General features: G+C 39.9%; 1 protein-coding gene across 1 annotated transcript in view; it reads left to right on the top strand.

The window, feature by feature from the left end:
- The window catches only part of ABCA13 (ATP binding cassette subfamily A member 13), a 503527-nt gene that overhangs the window by 338681 nt on the left and 143147 nt on the right, over positions 1–21699 (top strand). The window contains exons 50-52 of the mRNA XM_033192140.1: positions 12720–12774; positions 14258–14435; positions 17459–17574. Of these exons, the coding sequence (XP_033048031.1) occupies positions 12720–12774; positions 14258–14435; positions 17459–17574 (349 nt within the window). The remainder of the gene's footprint in view (positions 1–12719; positions 12775–14257; positions 14436–17458; positions 17575–21699) is intronic.

Consider the following 21699-nt stretch of genomic DNA (forward strand, 5'->3'; position numbering starts at 1 on the left):
ATTTGGAGTAAGTCTTTAACAGCAGGCATTTTAAATGTTTTTGGGTGATTCTAATTGTAACCAAGTCTGAGAACCACTGGGTTAAACTGATAAACTTCCCAGCTGATCCATATTTTGACCATTGAAGCGGGAAAACAGACAGAAGTATAAGTTAGTAGTCAGTTTAGAGATATCCACACTCACCTTCTCACTGCTAGGAAGGAACCTGATAGATACCTGGCTACTGGGTGTCAGGGGAGGACTGTTCTGTATTAGAACAAGAAAGAGCTCTTGTCTTTCTTTTCTCCACATTTATATATCTCTTTTGTAATCCCCTGGAGGGCCACAACTCATTAGTATGCTGCAAACCCCAGGGTGGAAGGAGAAGGGTGGTGCATGTTGCATGCTTAGATGATGGGACAGAGACGAAATGAACCTGGGAGCAGTGAATGACATGCATGGTAGTTTTTCCTGCTTTGCCTTTGATGAAATGAGAAATCTGCTAAAATCTCCAAATCATAACGAGAGTATGAGCATGAGAACAGGGGAAAATCTCTGATCTCTAACAGACCTACTGAATGAACAGCATTGGCTATTGGAAATTGGCTGGCATCCATAACCTTCAAGATGCCCTTGAGAGCTTTGGAGATATTGAGAGAGAAGATCTGGTGGTACCCAAGTGAAGGTAAAGGGGCACCCTGGTAAGGGAGGATTCTGAGCAATGAAAAGCACCAGTACTAGCTTGCCCTTGCTGGAATCAAGAAGGAGTAAGAAACAAAAGGACAGCAAAGCCAGTTATCAAACCCAGAGTGGAACAAGGACTGATCCCCCAACCACAGAGAGGAGGACATTGCATATATTGAGAGGGTGTTTTCATGGGGAGCATCTCGTGGTGTGTTTATATCTGCATAAATAGAGGAAAATGTGTGAACTCTATGAAAGAGAGGATAAAAGATAAGAAGAAAATGCCAGGCGGAGCTGCAGTGTGTTACAAAAAAGGTGCTAGCTTAGATGAAGACAGAAATACGAATTTTCGTTGGATGCAGTGAATAACATTATTGATTGATTACAAACCTCTCTCCTTCACTTAGAATTATTGACTTAAAGAACAAACATGCAGTATTCTCACTAAGAACACACAGGGAAAAGGTGACACAGTAAAACTGATCAGAGGGGAAAAGCTAGAGGAGTCAGGTATAGAAAAAAAGCAGATGAATCACAAAGAAAGAAGCAATGATGTAAGAAGAAAATGAATCAAACACAAAACAAAACAACAAAATAATTCTGTACCAATGGATTGGAAGAGTTTGTCATGATTCTATCAAAATTTGTGAATTAGGTATTATGGCAGTAGCAATGATTGATGGACAAATTTGGTGAATTTTCTAAAGTTCAAGGATAAAGAAAAAAGTTTTTACAAAGCAATGAGTGAAAGCACATTAGTTTCAAAGGAATGAAAATAAGACTGGCCTCTGACATTTTTTATAATTTCCTTTGAGACTTCATCTTTGACTCAGGGATTGTTTAGACACATGTTGTTTAAATTCTAAGTTTTTGAGATTTTTCTGTAGTCTTTCTGTTACTGATTTCTGGTTTGATTCATCATGGTCAGTGACAATACTCTGCGTTATTTCAATTATTTAAAATTGGTTGAAGTTCATTTTATGGTCAGGATATTGTTTATCTTGAAGCTTCCATGGGTGATTAAGAAAAAAGTATTCTACTCGTTGTTAGAAATGTATATTATATGTCAACTAAATCCTGTTGGTTGATTATGTGGTTTTGTTCTTCCATATCTTCCCTGATCATTGAAGATTACTGAATCTTCACTGAAGATCATCACTGACACATATCATTTGCTGAGAGGCGAGTACTAAAGTCTCCAAATTGTGGCTTTGTTTCTTTGCTCAGTTCCATCAGTTTTTGCTTCATGTATTTTGAAGATCTGAGGTACACGTCAAATGTGTACCTCACATTGGTACCTTACAGACAGATGGCATAGTCACATATTTCTGGTGGATTGAGCCTTTTATCATTTGGGATGATTATATTTTCCTGATAGATTAATCCTTTGCATGTATGTAGTGTTCCTTTTTGTCACTAGTAAATGTAGTTGCTGTGAGATCTATTTTATCTGATATTAACGTAGTCGCTCCTTCTCTTATTCTTTTGATTAATGTTTACATGCTGTATCTTTTCCATTATTTTTTTTTCCAACCTATCTCATTGTGTAAAGTGAGTTTTGTGTAGAGCATATATTGTTGGGTCATATTTTTTAAACTGAGCTTCCTATCTCTGCCTTTTAATTGGTGTTTGGGAATCATTTACATTTAAGGTAATTGCTAATATATTTGGGTGTAAGTTTGACACCATCATTTGTTTTATGTTTCCTGTTTCTCTTTTCTTGCTTTCCATGAGTTACTTGAGCATTTTTTTTCAGGATTCTGTCGTGATTTATTTATAGTATTTTTAAGTATATACATTTATTTAATTTTCTTAGTGGTTCTTCTAGGTGTTAAAATACATATGTATAACTTATCACAGTTTACTGATATTGTTATTTACTATCTTGGGTGATGTGTAGAAAGCTTACTTCAATTTAGGTCCTTTTACCCTGTTTACCTTTAAAATATTATTGTCTTAAGTATTTCCTATACATTGAGCACCATATCAGATGGTGTTCTAATTCTTAGTTAAGTCACCAAATGTGACTTAGGAAACTCATGAGATGAATGATAGTCTATTATATGTGCTACTATTTTTAATGCATCTTGATATTCATCTTTCCTTTTGGGATTTCTAAGCCTTTTCCTGTTATGATTTCCTTTGTGTTTAAGTAATTTCTTTTGCTATTCTTTAAGAGTAGGTTTGCTAATGACAAATTTGCTTATTTTTTTCAATAGATACAATCTTTATTTCACCTTGATTCTTGAAAGATATTTTCACTGAATATAGAATTCATGGTTGACAATTAAAGAAAAGCTCAGCACTTAAAAAATGTGCTACCTCCTTTTGGCCTCCATGGTTTCAAATTAGAAATCCAACTATTGCTCTAGTTGGTATTTTCTTCCCTCTCTCTTTGTGACTGCTTTAAAGAATTTTTGTTGTTGTTGACTTATTAGTTTCTAGAAATTTAATTATAATGTATCTTGGTGTGGCTTTCTTTGGTTTTATCCTATTTGGGATTTACTTAGCTCTTGGATTTTTAGGTTTTTTTTTTTTTTTTTTTTGCCAAACTTGGAAGTTTTCAACTATTACATCTTTGAACACTTTTTCAGCCCCACTCATTCTTTCCCTTTTCTCTGAGATTGGGTAATGAGATTATTAGCTCTTGTATTGTTTTTCCACAAGTCTCTTTCCTGAGTCTCATTTTTAAAAAAGTTTATTTCTCTATGTTATTTAAATTGGATAAGTTTTATGTTTTCAACTCGAGTCCATGGAGTCTCTTTTTTTTAGCTGCACTCAACTGTGGAGCATATCCAGTGGGTTTTTAATTTCTGTCATTGTATATTTTAGTTTTAGAATTTTCATTTGTTTTTTAATCATTTATATTTTCTAGTAAGATTTTAATTTGTTTTTCATATTTAAGGAAAATTCAGCATTACTTTTTGAAGCATCTTTATGATACACATTGTCAGATAATTCCGACATTCAGTTCATTTTGACATTGCCATCTGTTTATTATCCTTCTCAACTGGTAATATTCTGGCTCTTGTTGTGAAGGATGATTTTCAGTTGTATCCTAGACATTTTGGAAACTGTAGTATGTGATTCTGGATCCCTTTTCCTAGCAGGCAACCCTTCTGTTGAGGAATCGTATGAGAGCCACCTAGATGTGTATGTTTTGATCCCCTGTGGGCCCGATGACACCACCCTGACTAGGCAAAGGTAGAGAACTGACTTACACTGCTTTTGTGCAGATGAGTGGGATCAGATTGCCCACCAGCCTCACTGACACATTTATGGTAAATGAGGCACTGACTCATGCTGTCTCATTGCCTCTAAGTGAGTGAGGAGTAAAGTCTGCTCCCCACTGGGCCCTGATGATGCTGGAGACAGTTAGTGAAGTACCAGCTAGCTCACTTTGAAAGTATTCCTTAGTCTCATCTGATCGAAGCCAGATGGGAATGGATGCTTGGCATCCCTCTGGGCCCTGCTGACACTGGGGTCGGGGCAGTGGTGGAACCAGGGTACTGAGTAGCCATATTCTGTGCTTCTGGGTTCAGTCTCGTTGCTGCCAGGTAGATGTGGAGGCTCAGTTCTTCACGGGTCCCTCGTGACATGAGAAGTAGAGTGGCAGCTAGCCCTGTCTCACTCTGCTTTGTGAAGTCTCTTTGCTATCAGGTAGGGATGGAGACTCAACTTGCCTCAGGACCCTAGTGAGAAAACCATTGTACCCCTTGTCTCTGTCAGGTGGGGAGTGGAAGATTCACTACCCAAAGGGCCCTGCTGAAACCTGAGAGAGTGGGGACAGTTTTGCTGGTGGTGTTTGCCTAGAGTAAGGCAGATATTGCTAAAGAGTAGTTCTTTTGTTAGACTACTCTTTTCTGGGTCCTTTGGTTTTTTTTATTTGTGGGAGTCTTTCTTATTTGTACTTGTTGAGTTTCAATTTGGAGACTTGGGCAATGCCTTGTTCAGGATGTATGTGAGGTGATAAGGAAGCCAGGGTATTTATTGTTGTATTGTTGAAGTCTTACAGTCTCAGGGCACCACCATCTTGTTTGCATCCCAGAATCTTCTTATTTCTATTTGTTGTGTTATGTCCAGCAGTTTTTCACTGGAAAAATGAGGACCTGGCAGAACTGGGGCTGCTTCATCTAGAGGGAATATCTCTGGTGTATTAACCACAACCTCAAAGGCGAGAATAATAGAATAGCACCTATGGAATATGGAAAGAAAAAGCTATACTCCCCACATTCTGCACCAAGTGAAGATGTTTCCCATAAAGCACACAGGCCACAGAGATATGCTCATGTAGAATGTGGCTCAAAAATATACTGTAGACATATTGTTCTTTAAAAAGAATGCCAGGAGATAGCTACTTGAGATATTAACTGAAATGAAGATCATGAAAAATATTGAATGCACACAAGGAAGAAAAGAACTTGGGTGAGCACTGGTTGTAGTGAAGGACATAGATTATGGAAATGTTTGCATGCGTGTGGTGAAAAATTAATGGAAGATCAAGAATTATCCACTAAACTGAAGATATGTAATATAAAACTTAATAATAATGGTTACATGTAGAGAAAATTCTCAACAGAAATAATTAAGATCCAAATGCAAACAGTGATTACTTCTGATTGGCTTTGGATAGGATTATAAGTTATTTTAATTTTATTCTTTACCCTATTTTAAAATTTAGAACCCTTCTACAATTGGCACCTATTACTCATAAGAGTAATAATTAATCTTAATGTTGAGAAAAATACATTTTTTTCAGGATAGATTGATGAGGAAGAGAGAAAGTCATCAAAATGCCTTGTAGTCAGAAGAGCTCATATATTTCTTTTAATAGTTTGTTAGATTGAATTAACTTTTTACCCTTCCATATTTCAGTAATATCTCATAGTGAATCAATTAAAACAACATAAACTTTCCACATATACTGATGGTAAGACAAATTTTTTCCTTTTGATGTAGATACTTACAGACATCTGGGCATTAATACTTCTAAAGATATACATTTTATAGGAATAATGAACCCAAAAGTGAGTACTTGAATTGGAGACATGTTAAGTATCTTGCTATCATAATGGATATTTGACAAAAACACAGATGTGCATTTTTACCAAAGACAAATAAACAGAGTCTGGAAACCATAACAGATGTAGCCATAATGAGAACACTAAATGAGAAAACTAATTTTGTACATTCATACATTGCTGTGGGCCAATTCCTGGAAAGAAAAGCCAGAATATAAATGATAAGAACAAGCAAACAAAGAAAAATTATTCAAATGTACTCAACATGTACATTTTGAAACGTCATTTCTGAAAACTTGTGAAGTAATGTCGTAAAGACTTGAGTGAGCTTCTTCTACTCAATTCTGGTGTTGAAACTATGCCCCTTTTAGTTAGGAGCCTTGTACCTTTTACCAACATCATCGTCTCAAGATTCTATTACAATACAATTGTTATCTAACTAGAGTACTGAGTGCTCAACATACAATGAAATCAACAACCCAATTACAGAGATTGTCCATTGCAATAACGTGTTTTTTATAGCAAGGATATCAAAGACTATAAATAATTTTCCTAGTCTCATAGGAAATTGATTAGACTGGTATCCAGAAAATCAGGGTTGTAGTTCTCACTCTGGCGCCAATTGTGCTTGACCTCAGATAAGTTAGTACAGTATGCTTATGCCTCAGTTTCCTTACCTGCACCCACTCACCAACCCTTGGCTACACTTCCTTTACAGTAGGCTCCATCACTTCTGGTGGGATTCCTCTTTATGAGACAGGACATAGCTATCCTCTCTTTCTTTGGATCCATGAAGAGAGCTCTGCTTTCTAACATTTTACCCTTTTAAAGAACAAGGGGTATCATGGGAAGGTGCAGGGTAGTGTGAGGGTGAGCCCATGCAGTTGCAATTGCTCCTACGTGCCGCTTTTTGCTCAGGGCTCTAGGACAACCAAGGATCCTTAAGTAGGAGAGTAAGCTTCCACCTGTGTCTTGTTTGTTCTTTCTTTATTCATTACTCTTATTTTTGAGAAAGTACCTGTTATTTATTTAAATAACTCCAAGTCTGTCTTCCTTTTTGAAAAATAAGAGTAAAATCTTTTTAGCACCAATTTAAAGATATATTAGCTTGATTTTTTTTTTTTTTTTTTTTGAGATGGAGTCTCACTCTGTCACCCAGGCTGGAGTGCAGTGGCCGGATCTCAGCTCACTGCAAGCTCTGCCTCCTGGGTTTACGCCAAGCTTGATTTTTATATATGTTTAATTCTATGCAGCTGGTTTCAAAGAATGACTATGATTCTAAAAACATCTAATGTAGTGATTGACAAGCTAAATTGCAATATAAAAATGAAAAGTTCTCCCAGTGTTCCTAAACCAAAACATTACATGGGTTTCACCCTGCACCTCTCTGTCACCCCTCCAGTCTTCCCACTGAAGCTCCAGGGCCGCCCTGCAGGACTGCACTTTCCTTGCACTCCAGCGCTATGCTGAGGTATCCTGTGCATCTGGAATCTACCCTTCCTTAGAAAGCTCCCCGACTTCCTCCCACCCTGGTACACCCAACATCCTAGGTGACCTTATACAGGACATAGTCCTGTGAGTGGGCTGTAGTACCCCCACGACAGTGTCCTCTCCCAGAGAGGGCCTACTTGTCCCTCCCATGAAACTGCTGTGGCATAATGGGCAGAGAAAAGATGCATGTTGAATGAATTCTCAGTTCTGTGAAGGAAGAGGAATCAAATCTCTATTTGACCCTTGGTGAAACTCAATTACTGTCCAGTGCCCTGGTTTTCACCACCAAAATCATACCAAAGTCAGAACATTCTTTAACCCTTGACCTGATAGGGGCAGGCTGTTGTCTTACAAAAGGTGGTGGTCAATGTCCAGTGGAGAGAGGTGGAGAGTGAACTCAAGACTGACAGCAGGTCCAGGGTTTTCTCTACTTACTTGATGACATTATTTTCCTAAACACTGTAGTCTAAGGCCAACTCATTCTCTGTGTCTTAGCTTTGAAAGATACTTTTTAATTTCAGAGTGAAAACATGGGAATGTTAAGCCCAAAGTGCTTAGGAATTGTCCAGGAGCTCTGAGTACTGAGTAGAAAGGCCCCATTCCAAGGCCATGAGGATTCCCTAGAGGGCCCTGTGAGAGGAACTGTAGATCACTGTGTTCTTCAACAAAGTGTCTTTAAATATTTACTCTGTGACAATCATATAAATTATAGGACTCTAAAGCCAGTGCAAAATTGAAAATCTGTGGCCCCTCAGAATTATTTATGAGTAAGGGACCTAGGAAGGGAGAGGCAGCCACTGTAGTTTGGGGGGTTCTGGTATTTGCACCAGTGGTTTTTTACTTCTGAGACCTAGGCAGAGACAGAGGTCATGGCGGATTATAGCTATGTGCAAAAAATTGGAAGAGAAGGCAGGATGGCTGCCATCAGTGGGCTCTCTCCTGAAGTTCATTATGTGAAATTTATCAGCTGCTCTTTTCTGCTGACATAGTTGAGGTTTTCATTTCTATGTTATGCTGTCGTTGAGATCCATTGCGGCTCATTGTAAAGGCAGGATTATCAGTGCTCTCTGTACGTTAGTAGGTGATTTGATGAAAGAGGCACAGACCTGGGACTCCAGACACGTGGGTTCTGCCTGTGTCAGGAGCAAGTTCCAGACTCCAGGAAAAGTCACTACATTCCTCTGATTCTGTTTCTGCTTCTGGAACACAAGGGCCTGTCCAAGCTAGACCACTTCATGGGATTTCATTTTCCTATAATAATTTACCATTCTAAAATGCTGAAGCTGACTTACAAAGAACTGTGCATAGTATACTAGCTTCCTTAACACAATTTCACCATCAGATTACTGAATGAGAAAATGTATTATGAAAACATCCAGTAGAAGATCTGGCACATTGGGGAATTACTAACTACAGGAGCAGTCAATCATTTCACCAGCGAGATGGGAGACCAGATGTACTCTCGCCTCCTAGATTAAAACCGTAAAAGAATGACACAAATCCAGGAAATGTGCTAAAATGAAGGGCAATAAATTCATAACAGAGGAACTAGGATACAGAAAGCAAATATGAGAGCACTGTTTTTAATCTTTCAGCAATGACTGTCATGGTTTAAGGTAAGGAAAAGTATTTATGCCACTTGATCAAATAAAGATCCAACCTTGGTATTTCAACATTTTATTATTGAGCTCCCCACAGAAACAGCAGTGTTCTTTTGGCAGCTTTTCACTGCAGAATGAACAGAACAGAGGCCTTCAACCTCCAGCCTTGTATCTTTCCCACTGTATGGCTGTAGTCTTCGGAAAACCAGACATGTGTGCTGAAGAAAGATGTATGATATGCTGACAGGAAAATGATTGTGGTGTCTGCAGACCAAGGTCTGAATCTCAGCTGTGTCACAGCTGTTAGTCTATAGGAAGATTTCCTAAATATTTGTGCTTCAGATACTGCTTCTGTAAACAGGCATAATATTTCTGATGTGACATAGTTGCTCTATCCGAATTTATACAAACAATCTAATGTCCTAAACAGCATACAGCACATGGCTACAGGTTAATTTTTGTGTGTTTCTGGCTACCAGCCCTTTCTGCTCACAAGTATGAAAGGACTTAGAGTTTGAGATTTTTCTCTCCTCCTTTTTACCCATTCTCACACTCCTGAAAATTTAATTAATCCTTTTTTTTGTGCACGGTGAGGATAACTAACATCTAATTTCTCAGCAAATGTTTTAGTATGCAAAACATTATTAACTATGGTTGCCATGCTATACATTTGGTTTCCAGAACTTATTTATATATTTACTTATGTATGTATTTATTTATTGAGAGAGATGAGGTCTCACTCTGTTGGCCAGGCTGGAATGCAGTGGTCCAGTCATGGTTTACTGCAACCTCAAACTCCTGGGCTCAAGCAGTCCTCCTACCTCAGCCTTTCAAGTAGCTGAGACTACAATTGCATGCCACCATGCCCTGATAAGTAAAACAATTTGTTTGGTAGAAATGGGGTATTTCCATGTTGTCCAGGCTGGCCTCAAACTCCTAGGCTTAAGCAATCTTCCTTCCTTGGCCTCCCAAAGAGCTGAGATTACAGGTGTGAGCTACCATGCCCAGCCTTTATCTTGTCTGGAATTTTGTATCCTTTGACTAACATCTCCCCATTGCCTCTTTCCCCTGGCCCCTAGTGACAGCCTTCTGCTCTCCCTTTCTGTGAATTCGATTTTTAAAAGTTCTGCATATAAATGAGATTTTGCAGTGTTTGTCTTTCTTTGCCTGGCTTATTTCACTTCACATAATGTCCTTCATATTCATTCATGTTGTCTCAAAGACAGGATTTCCTTCTCTTTTGCAGCTGAGTAATGTTCCATTCTGTGCATGAATATCTGTCTATCTTATATTTTCTGTGTCCATTCATTTATCAAGGGACACAGGTTATTTTCATATCTTGGCTATTGTGAATAATGCTGCAATGAACATGGGCCTGCAGATATCCCTTCAAGATAGTATCTTATTTTACTTTATTTTTTGACGTATATCCAGAAATGGGTTTGCTGGAGCATATGGTAGATCTATTTTTAATTTTTTGAGACACCCCTATACTGTTTTCCGTAATGGCGGTACTAATTTACATTCCCACCAGCAGGATACAAATTGTGATAATAATTTTGTAATGTATACATATATCAAAACATTACATTGTACACCTTAAATGTATGCAATTTTTATTTATCAATTATACCTGAATAAAGCTGGAAACAAAACAAACACAATGAAAGCAATAATAATTGAAAACAGAGGAAATTTAATTCAGCGTTGGACAGACACGAGGCAGGAGTGGAGTGTCAACAGGGTTGGACAGTAAGCATAAGGAAATGATGACGCATGCCTGCAGCCATAGAGTTTGGGGAAATGATCACAATCCAGCTTTTCAAATGGAAGCAGGGGGGAATACAAAGATTGGATTTGATTTTAAAGGAGATCTATGTCTAGGTAAAGAATATGGGCTCTATATTTTTCTATTTCATTCTGGAAGTTCTCTAGACTTTCTGGGTGAGGGGATTCATGAGTGTGCAGAGAAGCGAGCTGAGCAGGCATGCACATGTTTGTGAGTGAGGCCTGGCACTGCGAGGATGGAGTTCAGGTGAAAGTAACAGGACTCAGCAACTTCTTGGATGTGTAGGGTGAAGAAGAGCAGGGAGATGGGAAGGACTTAGTGTTTTCTGAGCCTGGGTGACTGGGAAGATAATGGGGATATTTGCCCCAGGGTGTGTGTGTGTGTGTGTGTGTGTTTAGGTTAAAAAATTTCAGTATTCTACTGTGTTCCTCAAATAATATAATTCCAAGACATGTAATCAGCTAACCACATTTCTCGGGATCCTCTTAATCTAGAATGTTCTCATTCTTATGTAGAATCTAGGAGAGCACACAACATTGCAAATATACTCCCACCATCCACAGCACCAGTGGGGCATGGGCCATACTTTGGCAGGATCTGATACTTTATAAACACTATCTAATGTCACTTGGCTTTTTCCGACCTCCTGACAAGGTTGGTTGACATTGGGCTGCACATGAAGTGAGAAGCTGCCTGTGAGTCAACACTTTAGCTAGGAAGGACAGGACTGGCGGGCCCCATGAGGAGTAGGCTAGAAGTCAAGCTTGGTGAAAGAAAGACACATAGGAGAAAGACTGGTGGGTGTTACTGGTCCAGACAGGTGAGGGATCAAGACCCTAATTCAGTTCATGATGTATGTGGTAAGTCCAGGATCCAGCAAATGATGCAGCAGGTGTCAGGCGCACACACTGTGAGCCTGGACCAGAATATCTGGGCAGTATTAATTTATAATCAAAAAACTTATTCTGGAAAACTGTACAGTGGATTTGTTGAACCAATAGCTCCTACTGTTGTTGCTTCTATGAGCCAGAACTTGCCTTAGTGTGTAGCAGAGTCCCCAGTGGAAGGAAAAAAAGACTGGCATAGCTGGGGAGAAGAGCAGGTGGCCGTGGCAAAACTGTTGGAATTTTGGAGCACTGTAGCCTGTTCCAACTCTGTACCTTTTATGTATGTTTACTTATACCCCAGGATGTTTCAGTAAGAATTTAATATGCTCTCATAAGGCAATGCAAAATACCAATGATAAGATAAATTAAAATGCAGGTGATAGGATAAATTAAAATACAGATGATAAGGTAAATTAAAGGTGAGCCAAAAGAAAAATAAGCAAAATCTAGGACTGGCAAAATGAAATGGAGCAAGGATTTGTGCCTTTGGTAATGGTCTCCACATACAAGCCACACATTTGACTCCAATCACTGACACAACCAATTAGGAAAAGGAAACCTGATTACTCTCACAGTCCACAATGTCCAAGAGAAAACATGAACCAATTTTATTTATGGAATTCTTCTTAACACAATATTGACTAGAATTCTCTAGGGAAGCACTACTATCCCACTTGGTGATATTATAAACAGCTCTTATAATAAAATCCTTTTAATTGATAAGCTGATGGCAATTTCTTCATTTTGGCTGCTGGCATCACACACATGCACAAGCCCAAGAAAGCAAGCAAAGCAAAGCAAAACAAACAACTCCAAAACCAAAATTGGTTCAATAGAACAGTTCAGTTTTCTATCTATCTAGACCTGGCTTCATCTAGAAGTGAATATTGACCTGATACATATGAAATAGTCTTATTTGCATATTGTTACTTAGCCTGAGTATGTTTCCTCTCTGCAAACATAGGCTATGGGATACTTATGAGGCTTGGACAATAAAATTTGAGAACCTGTAAACACAGTGCCTGTCATGTAAAGCATGAACAAGTCATAGTGGTTATGTTTGACAACAGCATCAATGACAGAAATCCCAGCACACATTTGCTGAATTTCACAATGCCATTTGCCATTCTTTTCTACTAATTGGCCGGGGCATGGGCAAAGCAAGCAGAATACATCGTGATGGCACAGGGAATCTGCGTAGCCTGTAGATGAGCCGCGATTCACCATGAGCAGTCTGAAGGCTTACTTTTCAATTTGTCTTTCACAGGAATAACCCTCTACAACCACCCATATGGAGGGGCCTTGCTGAATGAGGACAAGATGTGAGTTGACGGAATGCTGAGGGGTGTGTCACTCTGACTATGGAAGAAGATCTGTGGGTTACTTAGGGATGACTTTGGTCTCTCTTTTGTATTTGCCCCAAGAGATGGCTTATAGAGTTAGCAAGAAATGCCCACAGGACTTGAGCATTTCTTTGCAAAGTGTGAGAAAAATGACTACTAAGAGGGGCGGTGCATTGACTGAGCTTAAAACAGATGATTATGTCATGCAACTGTACTTCTAAGCAGAAATTATTCTAAGGGAATGATTTACCAGAAGCTTATGTGGCTATACACCTTCCAAAGAGTTTTTGGGGTTAAAATCATAAACATTGCATTCATGTAGGTAAACATAGTAATGCCTCCTTGAATATTTCTCATGCAAGATTTTCCTCAAGATCCAGATGGAGACATGGGAGGGGATAAGGCCAGAGCTCTTCAGGTACAGAATTCTGTGTCAGTTCTCACTGTCTTTGTAAAGGGTAGCACACTTCCACCTGTCTTCTCTTTTTCTCCCCCGTCTCCCTTCTCTGTGATATGGTTGACAAACTTTTAATTAAAAGTCAATAATAAAAATAGGTATTTAAAAATACTTTTTATGACCTACCAAATTAAGTTGGAGAATGCAAATCTGCTTAATGGGCATTCTCTGTTCAAGTTGTTAATCTGGCAGGAACCGGCGGGAAGCATGGGTTGGGTTGCAGCTTGTCCTCACGTTCCCATAATGATTTTCAGGATTCTAGCTTTAACAGTGTCTGACACCTTCCAGAATTCCAAGAGTAGGCTAGCTGACATCTGTTGTAGAGTGCGACACAATGGAGCAGAAGGCAAGGCACAGCAGATGACTTGTGCTGAGGAGTTCCATCGTGTCGGCCTCCTGAGAGACCATCTGTGGTCTGACTGTTCCTAAAGAAGGGGTTCAGAGGAGGCAGCAACTGACTTGAGTGAAAGTAGTAGTGCTCCAGGTAAAACCATTACTAAGAAAATGTACAGTGTATATTATTACAAAGCACCTCAATCTATTGCAAAATCTCTTTGGCATTTCATGTGACTAAATTCAGAGATGGACCAGTACAGTGTGGAGCTGTAGTGAAGGCTCCTCTCTGGCAGATGCTACTGCACTGCAAAGCAGTCCCCATGTGGGAAAAGGTCACAGCTTACCCGGATGCTGCTCAGAGGATATCTTTCATCTTAATTGGGAGTCAGGCTCAATGGTGAAGAGCAGATTTTGACACAAGAAGACTCTGAAATGCCCTCAAACTGTGCTCCTCAGTTACGTCTTCTGTAAACTGAGCTTAGTCATCCATGTCTCAAAAGGTGGCTGAGGGGACTTAATGAGGGAATCCATGCCCTTAGCCAACATGCTTGGCTGATTATGAATTTTTAATTAGCAGTTTTCACTGCTGTCATCATTGCTGATTGTTATTAGCAAAGAAGGCTTGTGTTCGTCGTCTGGCGCCTGAGAGCTGCTCTGTTCTGCCCGCAGCCTGGAGAGCATCCGTCAGTGTGGAGTGGCCCTCTGCATTGTGCTGGGATTCTCCATCCTGTCTGCATCCATCGGCAGCTCCGTGGTGAGGGACAGAGTGATTGGAGCCAAAAGGTTGCAGCACATAAGTGGCCTTGGCTACAGAATGTACTGGTTCACAAACTTCCTATATGACATGGTATGATTTGGGAATGAGATTCTGTGTGCTTCCACAATAGTGATCTAAATAGTGTGTGTGTATGGAGGGATGCAGGGGAGCGTGGGGTCCTGGCTGCCTTGGAGTGTCCACAAAAAGGGATCATCTTACTGATAAGAGCATTTCAGATTAAGTTACCTTTACTGATCACCATAGAATTGGTTCCTAATGGGAAGACTGACAAGCTTCAGGCTGGAGAACTACTGGGAAATTCTAGAACTTCACAAAGATGCAAAGTTTCTTCCTGAGGAGATGAGGAAATAATCACCTTTGCTATGCTTTTTTCAATGGGGTAGTAGGTGAGGTGATACAAATCACTAGAAATGATCTTTCATCTGCATGCCTAACACCCGCTTCTGTGAGACCTGTGCCTTGTTGCCTAATAGATATGTCAGGTATTACTAGCATTTCTGGAATACACTCAGTTTCCCAGTGGAAACCCTCCAGATCAGGATGCTTTGTCTAGGTGTTCCCTATTCTTCAGGACATTTATCTTAACTAAAAAAAAATGCATCTTATATGATAAGTTGTTCTTAGTGGTCAATATCTACTGTCATTGTTATCTGGTGGAGCTGTCTTTATTTTGTAGGAAAGTGATGTCCTTGCCTCATACATATGATTCATTTTGTGATACAGAAAATCATATGTAAGTCAGTGGAAGGCTGGAGGGCTTCCATATACTGAGCACCTTCCATGCACCAGGTGCTATCCGAGCTGTACTACACCCTGCACAAAATTCCACATGTTAACATGTTGCTTTCCTGTAAGGTTTATTTCTTTGAGCTGGCTTAGAATTGAGCTAATTTATTTCCTTTTGATGGTGTAACTTGGATTTTTGTTTTGTTTTGTTTTGAAAGTACACTTTATAGGGATCACACCTGCGTTACCTAACCTTTCAGGAGTTCATTTAATTTAATCAGAAGTTTCTCTGAACCTGCCTGGTGATAGATATCACCTGGGACATTTGGCAACAGTAAGGATTCCCAAGGGCCTATCCTTCAAGATTCTATTCAATAGGACTGGGGGGACTTGGAGGTCTGTGTTTTACTAGGTACTCAAGGTGATTTATGAATCTTAACCAAGATTGACAAATTCTGGGTCTTTAAATCCTTATATTTGGTGAGGGACACTTGAAGGCAGGTAAGTGGAAGTGACTTGTGCGAGATTTTACTTCTAGTTGGTACAGAGACGGCTTCTCAGTGCCAGCCTCTGTCTCCTGGTCCAGTTTTGTTCACAGCGCTACACACTGCTGCTGGCTACTTGACTCTTTTCCATCTGTCACTTAACAGTGGTGTCTAAGGGCCACAACTTTCCCAAAGAACAGGGAAGAAGGGTGTGGCAACAGAGAATCACGACACACAGGGGGCTATGCTTCTAGGACACCATGGGGCTTTCCAAGTCTCCAAAACCCCAGGATCTTCCTTCCTTTCTGCATCCTTAGTTTATTATCTTTTTGTGTCTCCCAGTCAGTCTGACTTTTCTTTACTCTGTGAGGTTTGACCTTGGGGATTAAGGACAGAGAGGGTTCTTTGCTTCTTGTTTGGATGGTTTTCCATCTTCATCCAATCATTCTCTGCTTATTCTATTCAATCACTGATTTAATAAATATTTTTGAGGATCTGTTGTGGGTCAAGGTGTGTCCAAGGTTGCTTTGGACTAAATGATTATGTCCCCCCAAATTTCATATGTTGATCATCCCAGTGTGATGGTATTTGGAGGTGGGATCTTGGAGAGATAATTAGGTTCTGAGAGTGGAGCCCTCCTGAATGGGATTAGTGCCCTTGTAAAAGAGGCCTCAGAGAGCTCTGTGTGAGAACACAGTGAGAAGTCACAGTCTGAACGAGGAAACTAGCCTTCGCCAGACACTGAATCTGCCAACATCTTGATTCTGGTCTTTCCAGCCTCCAGAACTGTGAGTAATAAAGTTGTGTGGTTTATAAGCCACTTGGTCTATGTTATTCTATCACAGCCCCACAAACGGTGTTGGGCATAAAACCATGCATAAAGCAGAGAAGATTGCTCCCCTCAAAGAGATTCTCATGAAAGGAAGCAGAAAACAAGCAAGAAAACAAACAAATAAATAAATGCGCAAGATACAGTTGGCCCATGACTGGGTCTATTGATAGAATGAAAGAGAACGATAGGATGGAGAATGACTTCAAATGTGGAGTTCAAAGAAGACAGTGAAACTTAAGCTGAGATCTGTGAGGTAAGAAGGGGCCCTCCCCATGGATGACATGCAGGAAGAGCTCTGCAGCTTGAGAGTCTAAGAGAAGAAGGAGCCAGGTGTGTGACAGCCCCAAAGAAAGCCGTGGCTCTTGTTGTCCTGTGGGGAGCACCTTAAGGTGAGGCTGGATAGAGAGGTAGTGTGAGGAGTCTGTCCTTGGTTCTACGTGTGTGGGAGGAGGCTGTGTTTCATGAGAGCTGATTGGATTCCTTGACCCTCCTCAAAGGAGATGGTTATGCATGACAGTAGTAGTCTCCTCAGGCTGTGATAACAAAATACCACAGGCTGGGTGCCTTCACCAGGGAAACTTGATTCTCTCGTTGTCCTGGAGGCTGGAAGTCTGAGATCAAGGTGTTGGCAGGGTTGGTTCCTTCTGAGGCTTCTCTCCTTGGCTTGTAGACAGCCATCCTCTCCCTGTGTCCTCACGTGGTCAGCCCTCTGTGAGTGACTGCATCCTGATCTCTTCTAGGGACACCAGTGATGTTGGATGAGGGCTCACCCAATTGACTTCATTTTACCTTAATCTCTTGTTTAAAGCCCTGTCTCCAAATACAGTCACATCTTGAAATACTGGGGGTTCAACGTATGAATTTTGGGGGGATACATCTCAGGTTATAACAAGTGACTTTCCAGGACTAATTCCATGGCTATGGAACCCCTAATATGCAAAATAGGAAATATATTTGTGAAGTTGAAAGGAAACTTCAGGATAAGTAGATGATAATAAATATGACCATCTGATGTAACAGCTCTCCCTTATTTCTTTTTATTTTCTCAGCTCTTTTACTTGGTTTCCATCTGCCTGTGTATTGCTGTTATTGTCGCCTTCCAGTTAACAGCTTTTACTTTCCGCGAGAACTTGGCAGCCACGGCCCTCCTGCTGTCACTTTTCGGGTATGTGATGAGAAACGCTGCTGCAGAATTACGGTTTGTTTTCTGAAAAAGAAAACCCTCAGGATGGCTTTGAACCTGCTGTCGACTTCATGATTTCCTCTCTTTTGAAGCAATTATGTTGCTTCTGCAAGGGACATGGAGCAAACAAGCCTGAGTAGGATGATGAATGCCCTGTGGAGGAAGGAAGGGCTGACCTGGTCGTGATGAAGACAGCTCTGCCCTGTCTCAGACAGACCCTCAAGCTGTTTGACAAACTTGTGCAGCTGGAAATAGATTCTCTATTATTCTCACTTTGACATTAATCAGGGGCTCAAATACATAATCCAGTTAGCTGGGAGATTGCATTTGTGGAGGTTCTCTCAGCAAGCTGTCCGGCATCTTTTTCTCCTCTCCTATAATATTAGTAGTTTGAAAATGTTTTGTCTAATTTCTATCACTTTTTTTCTCAGATGAAAAAATAGCAAATGGAGAAAAGTCATTTTATGAATTTCTGATTTATGCATACTAGTCAGGATCGTTGCTAGTGGCCTCAAAATTATATCTACCTGGTATCAGGATATATATGTCTTCTTATGTGTCATGCATGTATGCTTATATACAGGCTAACTGCATAAGAAATACTTAGGGAAAATAATTATCATACTAATTTATTATAATTCAAGGCTATTTTAAAAGATAAAACAACTTGCTTTTATTTAAGAGGATTGCAAATAAAATGATTTTTACAGTTTGTATTTATATAAGTGGCCTATAATTATTCAAAATGTCTAATTAGAGACAGAATTTTACTTAAACAAATATATACTATTACTAGATGAATGTGTAGGTGGATGGGTGGATGGATGGAAGTATGTAGATAAGAGAGAGAGAGAAAGAGAGATAGAGGGAGAAAGATTAAGGGAGAGAGGGAAAGAGAGATTAAGAGAGAGAGGGAGAGAGAGATTGAGAGAGACAAGACAGACAGACAAACTTTTGGGGGAACATTGATATTACTACTCAGTAACCCCAATTCTGTGGCTTTGGTAATACTAATTATTCTGTCTAATGCTCAGTTTTTTCTCTATAAAACTTCATATCTTTTGCTATAAAGATTAAATTAAATAGTTTATGCAAATATCATGGACAATGACTGGTACAAAGTACTCATTAAATTAATTTTAGCCATTATTGTTACTCTTTAGAATTATTTTACTCTTTAGAAGATGTAATAGCTATAAAGCATGCTTATAGTAGACATATGTTTATTATATTTAACTAGAAATTTACAGACGTGTGTATAAAGATCTATATGTGTGTGTACCCAGCTCTGAGAATACAGTTTGATTTCAGTTTATTGATCCAATTGAATGGATAGTGTTGTCATGTCTCCCTCTATTTCGAGTAAAATAAACTTTGCTGTAAAATTATTTTTGAATTTTAGGAGAGTATATCTCAAAAACTGAGTTAAAACTTAGATAAAATGGTTAGAAAGCCTTAAAAACATGCTTTTAGAATTTTTTATTAATGTTGTTTTGATTTTGAAACCCTTTAAGAATTTGAATTTGAATACCTTCATTTATAAAAAAAAGAATTTGAATTAAACTAAGAATTCTCTTCACATACATAATTACCACATTTTTCAAAGAATTTCTGGAGATTCACAGGTCTGTTGAAGCACAATCGTAGGCAATAGGTGTTACACACTTCTGATTAAGAACTCTTAGGTTGCAGGGACTAGAAAGATTTCAAAGATAACTCAGACTGTGTTTGTGGTCCCAGCTAATTCCAGGGAAGAAGAGCCCCCAAGGGAAGTCAATCAGGGTCACCGGGTGACATCCATGGGGATGCAGATTTAGAAAGTAGCTCTTTCTTCATGGAGCACAGCCAGTGGAATGGGTGATCCCCCACTGTAACAGGAGGGGCAGTGAGAGACCTGGTCTGGGGAACCACTGTCTCCTGTGTGCCTGGCAATCTCTGGGTGTGGATAGCAGAATTGGTTCACGCCTGTTGTCCCTCTAAGGATCTGTGGGTACAGGGAGCCCAAGGACAAACTCGGGAAAGCTGAATCCCCAGCTGAAACCTAAGAGCAAGTCCAGGCATTAATGGCTGCTTAAAGGCAGGAATCTGAGAATCTACTCATCTGACAAAGGGCTAATATCCAGAACCTACAAAGAACTCAAACAAATTTACAAGAAAAAAACAAACAACCCCATCAAAAAGTGGGCAAAGGATATGAACAGACACTTCTCAAAAGAAGACATGCATACAGCCAACAGACACATGAAAAAATGCTCATCATCACTGGCTATCAGAGAAATGCAAATCAAAACCACAATGAGATACCATCTCACACTGTCTGGGTGAGGGGGAAAAGGACAAGATGGAGGAAGGTGAACAGAAAAGACGCAGCCCCTACTACTTCCGGGTTCTTCATCATCCAACTTACCCGCATGCGGGGAAATGCAGCCCTCGCCTGGGAAAAAAGCAGACCAACTGAGCAGGCACAACATGACGTCAATTTGAGGAAACTGAAACTTACCCGTCCACGCCTACAGAGACACCCCTGGCACGCCCTTGTCCCACCCACTGCCTTCCCATTTCCAAGCCCAGAACATAAAAGTCGCCATGCCGGCAGGCGCCCTGGGGAACTTCCCTGGCCCCATTGCTTGTGGACCAGGGAACCTCCCCCCAGAGCCTGGCGCGACTTCCCTGGCCCCACTTAGAGGACCCGTGAACCTCGCCCAAGAGCCCTGACTTGTTGGTCAATAAAGTTCTTCCTTTCCTACCACTTGTCTCCAGCGCCTAACTCTTTCCTGGCCAAGGGAATTAGACAAATCACACACCAGTTAGAATGGCAATCATTAAAAAGTAGGAAACAACAGGTGCTGGAGAGGATATGGAGAAATAGGAACACTTTTACACTGTTGGTGGGATTGTAAACTAGTTCAACCATTGTGGAAAACAGTATAGCGATTCCTCAAGGATCTAGAACTAGAAGTACCACATAACCCAGCCATCCCACTACTGGGTATATACCCAAAGGATTATAAATCATGCTGCTATAAAGACACATGCACACGTGTGTTCGTTGCTGCACTATTCACAACAGCGAAGACTTGGAGTCAACCCAAATGTCCATCAGTGACAGACTGGATTAAGAAAATGTGGCACATATACACCATGGAATACTATGCAGCCATAAAAAAGGATGAGTTTGTGTCCTTTGCAGGGACATGGATGCAGCTGGAAACCGTCATTCTCAGCTAACTATCGCAAGAACAGAAAACCAAATACCGCATGTTCTCACTCACAGGTGGGAACTGAACAATGAGATCACTTGGACTTGGGAAGGAGAACATCACACACCGGGGCCTATGGGGAGGGGAAAGGGGGGAGGGATTGCATTGGGAGTTATACCTGATGTAAATGACGAGTTGATGGGTCCTGACCAGTTGATGGGTGCGGCACATCAACATGACACAAGTATACCTATGCAACAAACCTACACGTTATGCACATGTACCCTAGAACTTAAAGTATAATAAAAAACAAAACAAAACAAAACAAAGAATAAGGGATAGTATACACGAATTGATTCTTTTAAGAGATAACAAGACAAATATGCCCAATAGCAGTTTTATTGTTTTTCTTCTTTCTGTCAAGGACAGTTTGTTATTTAAAATACAAAAGGGAGAGTCAGGGATAATTAGCATCCAAAAGAGGTAAGTAACACCTGAAATGAATGAAAGAAAATAGAGCCTAGCTTACATAAAAATTGAAACCTTAAGAACATATTTGATGTATATTTAGTGCCAAAAGATGAGATTACAGAATCCTGTTTGGTGTCTTGGGAAATTCACAGAGCATGGGGAAGTGGTTGATTTTCAAAAGGGGAATTTTCTTCCCCCATAAATTCCATGATGTTGTGAACAGTAGGTCAATCTCTAGCAAGTTTTAAAATCATTAAAATGATATTATATTTTAATAAAAGCCTGGAGATTGTTGAAATTCACTGTAATTTTCACACAAAAAAATTATGCTCTCTAAGCCAATTTCATTTTTTTCTTATAAGAAAGGAGACTGGAGCTGTGAATATGTTCATTTGAGCCAAGCATTTGAAAGATAACTAATGAAAATGTAGTAAAA

The sequence above is a fragment of the Trachypithecus francoisi genome, unplaced genomic scaffold (genome assembly GCF_009764315.1).
Source record: "Trachypithecus francoisi isolate TF-2019V2 unplaced genomic scaffold, Tfra_2.0 Lachesis_group4, whole genome shotgun sequence".
Lineage (NCBI taxonomy): Eukaryota > Metazoa > Chordata > Mammalia > Primates > Cercopithecidae > Trachypithecus > Trachypithecus francoisi.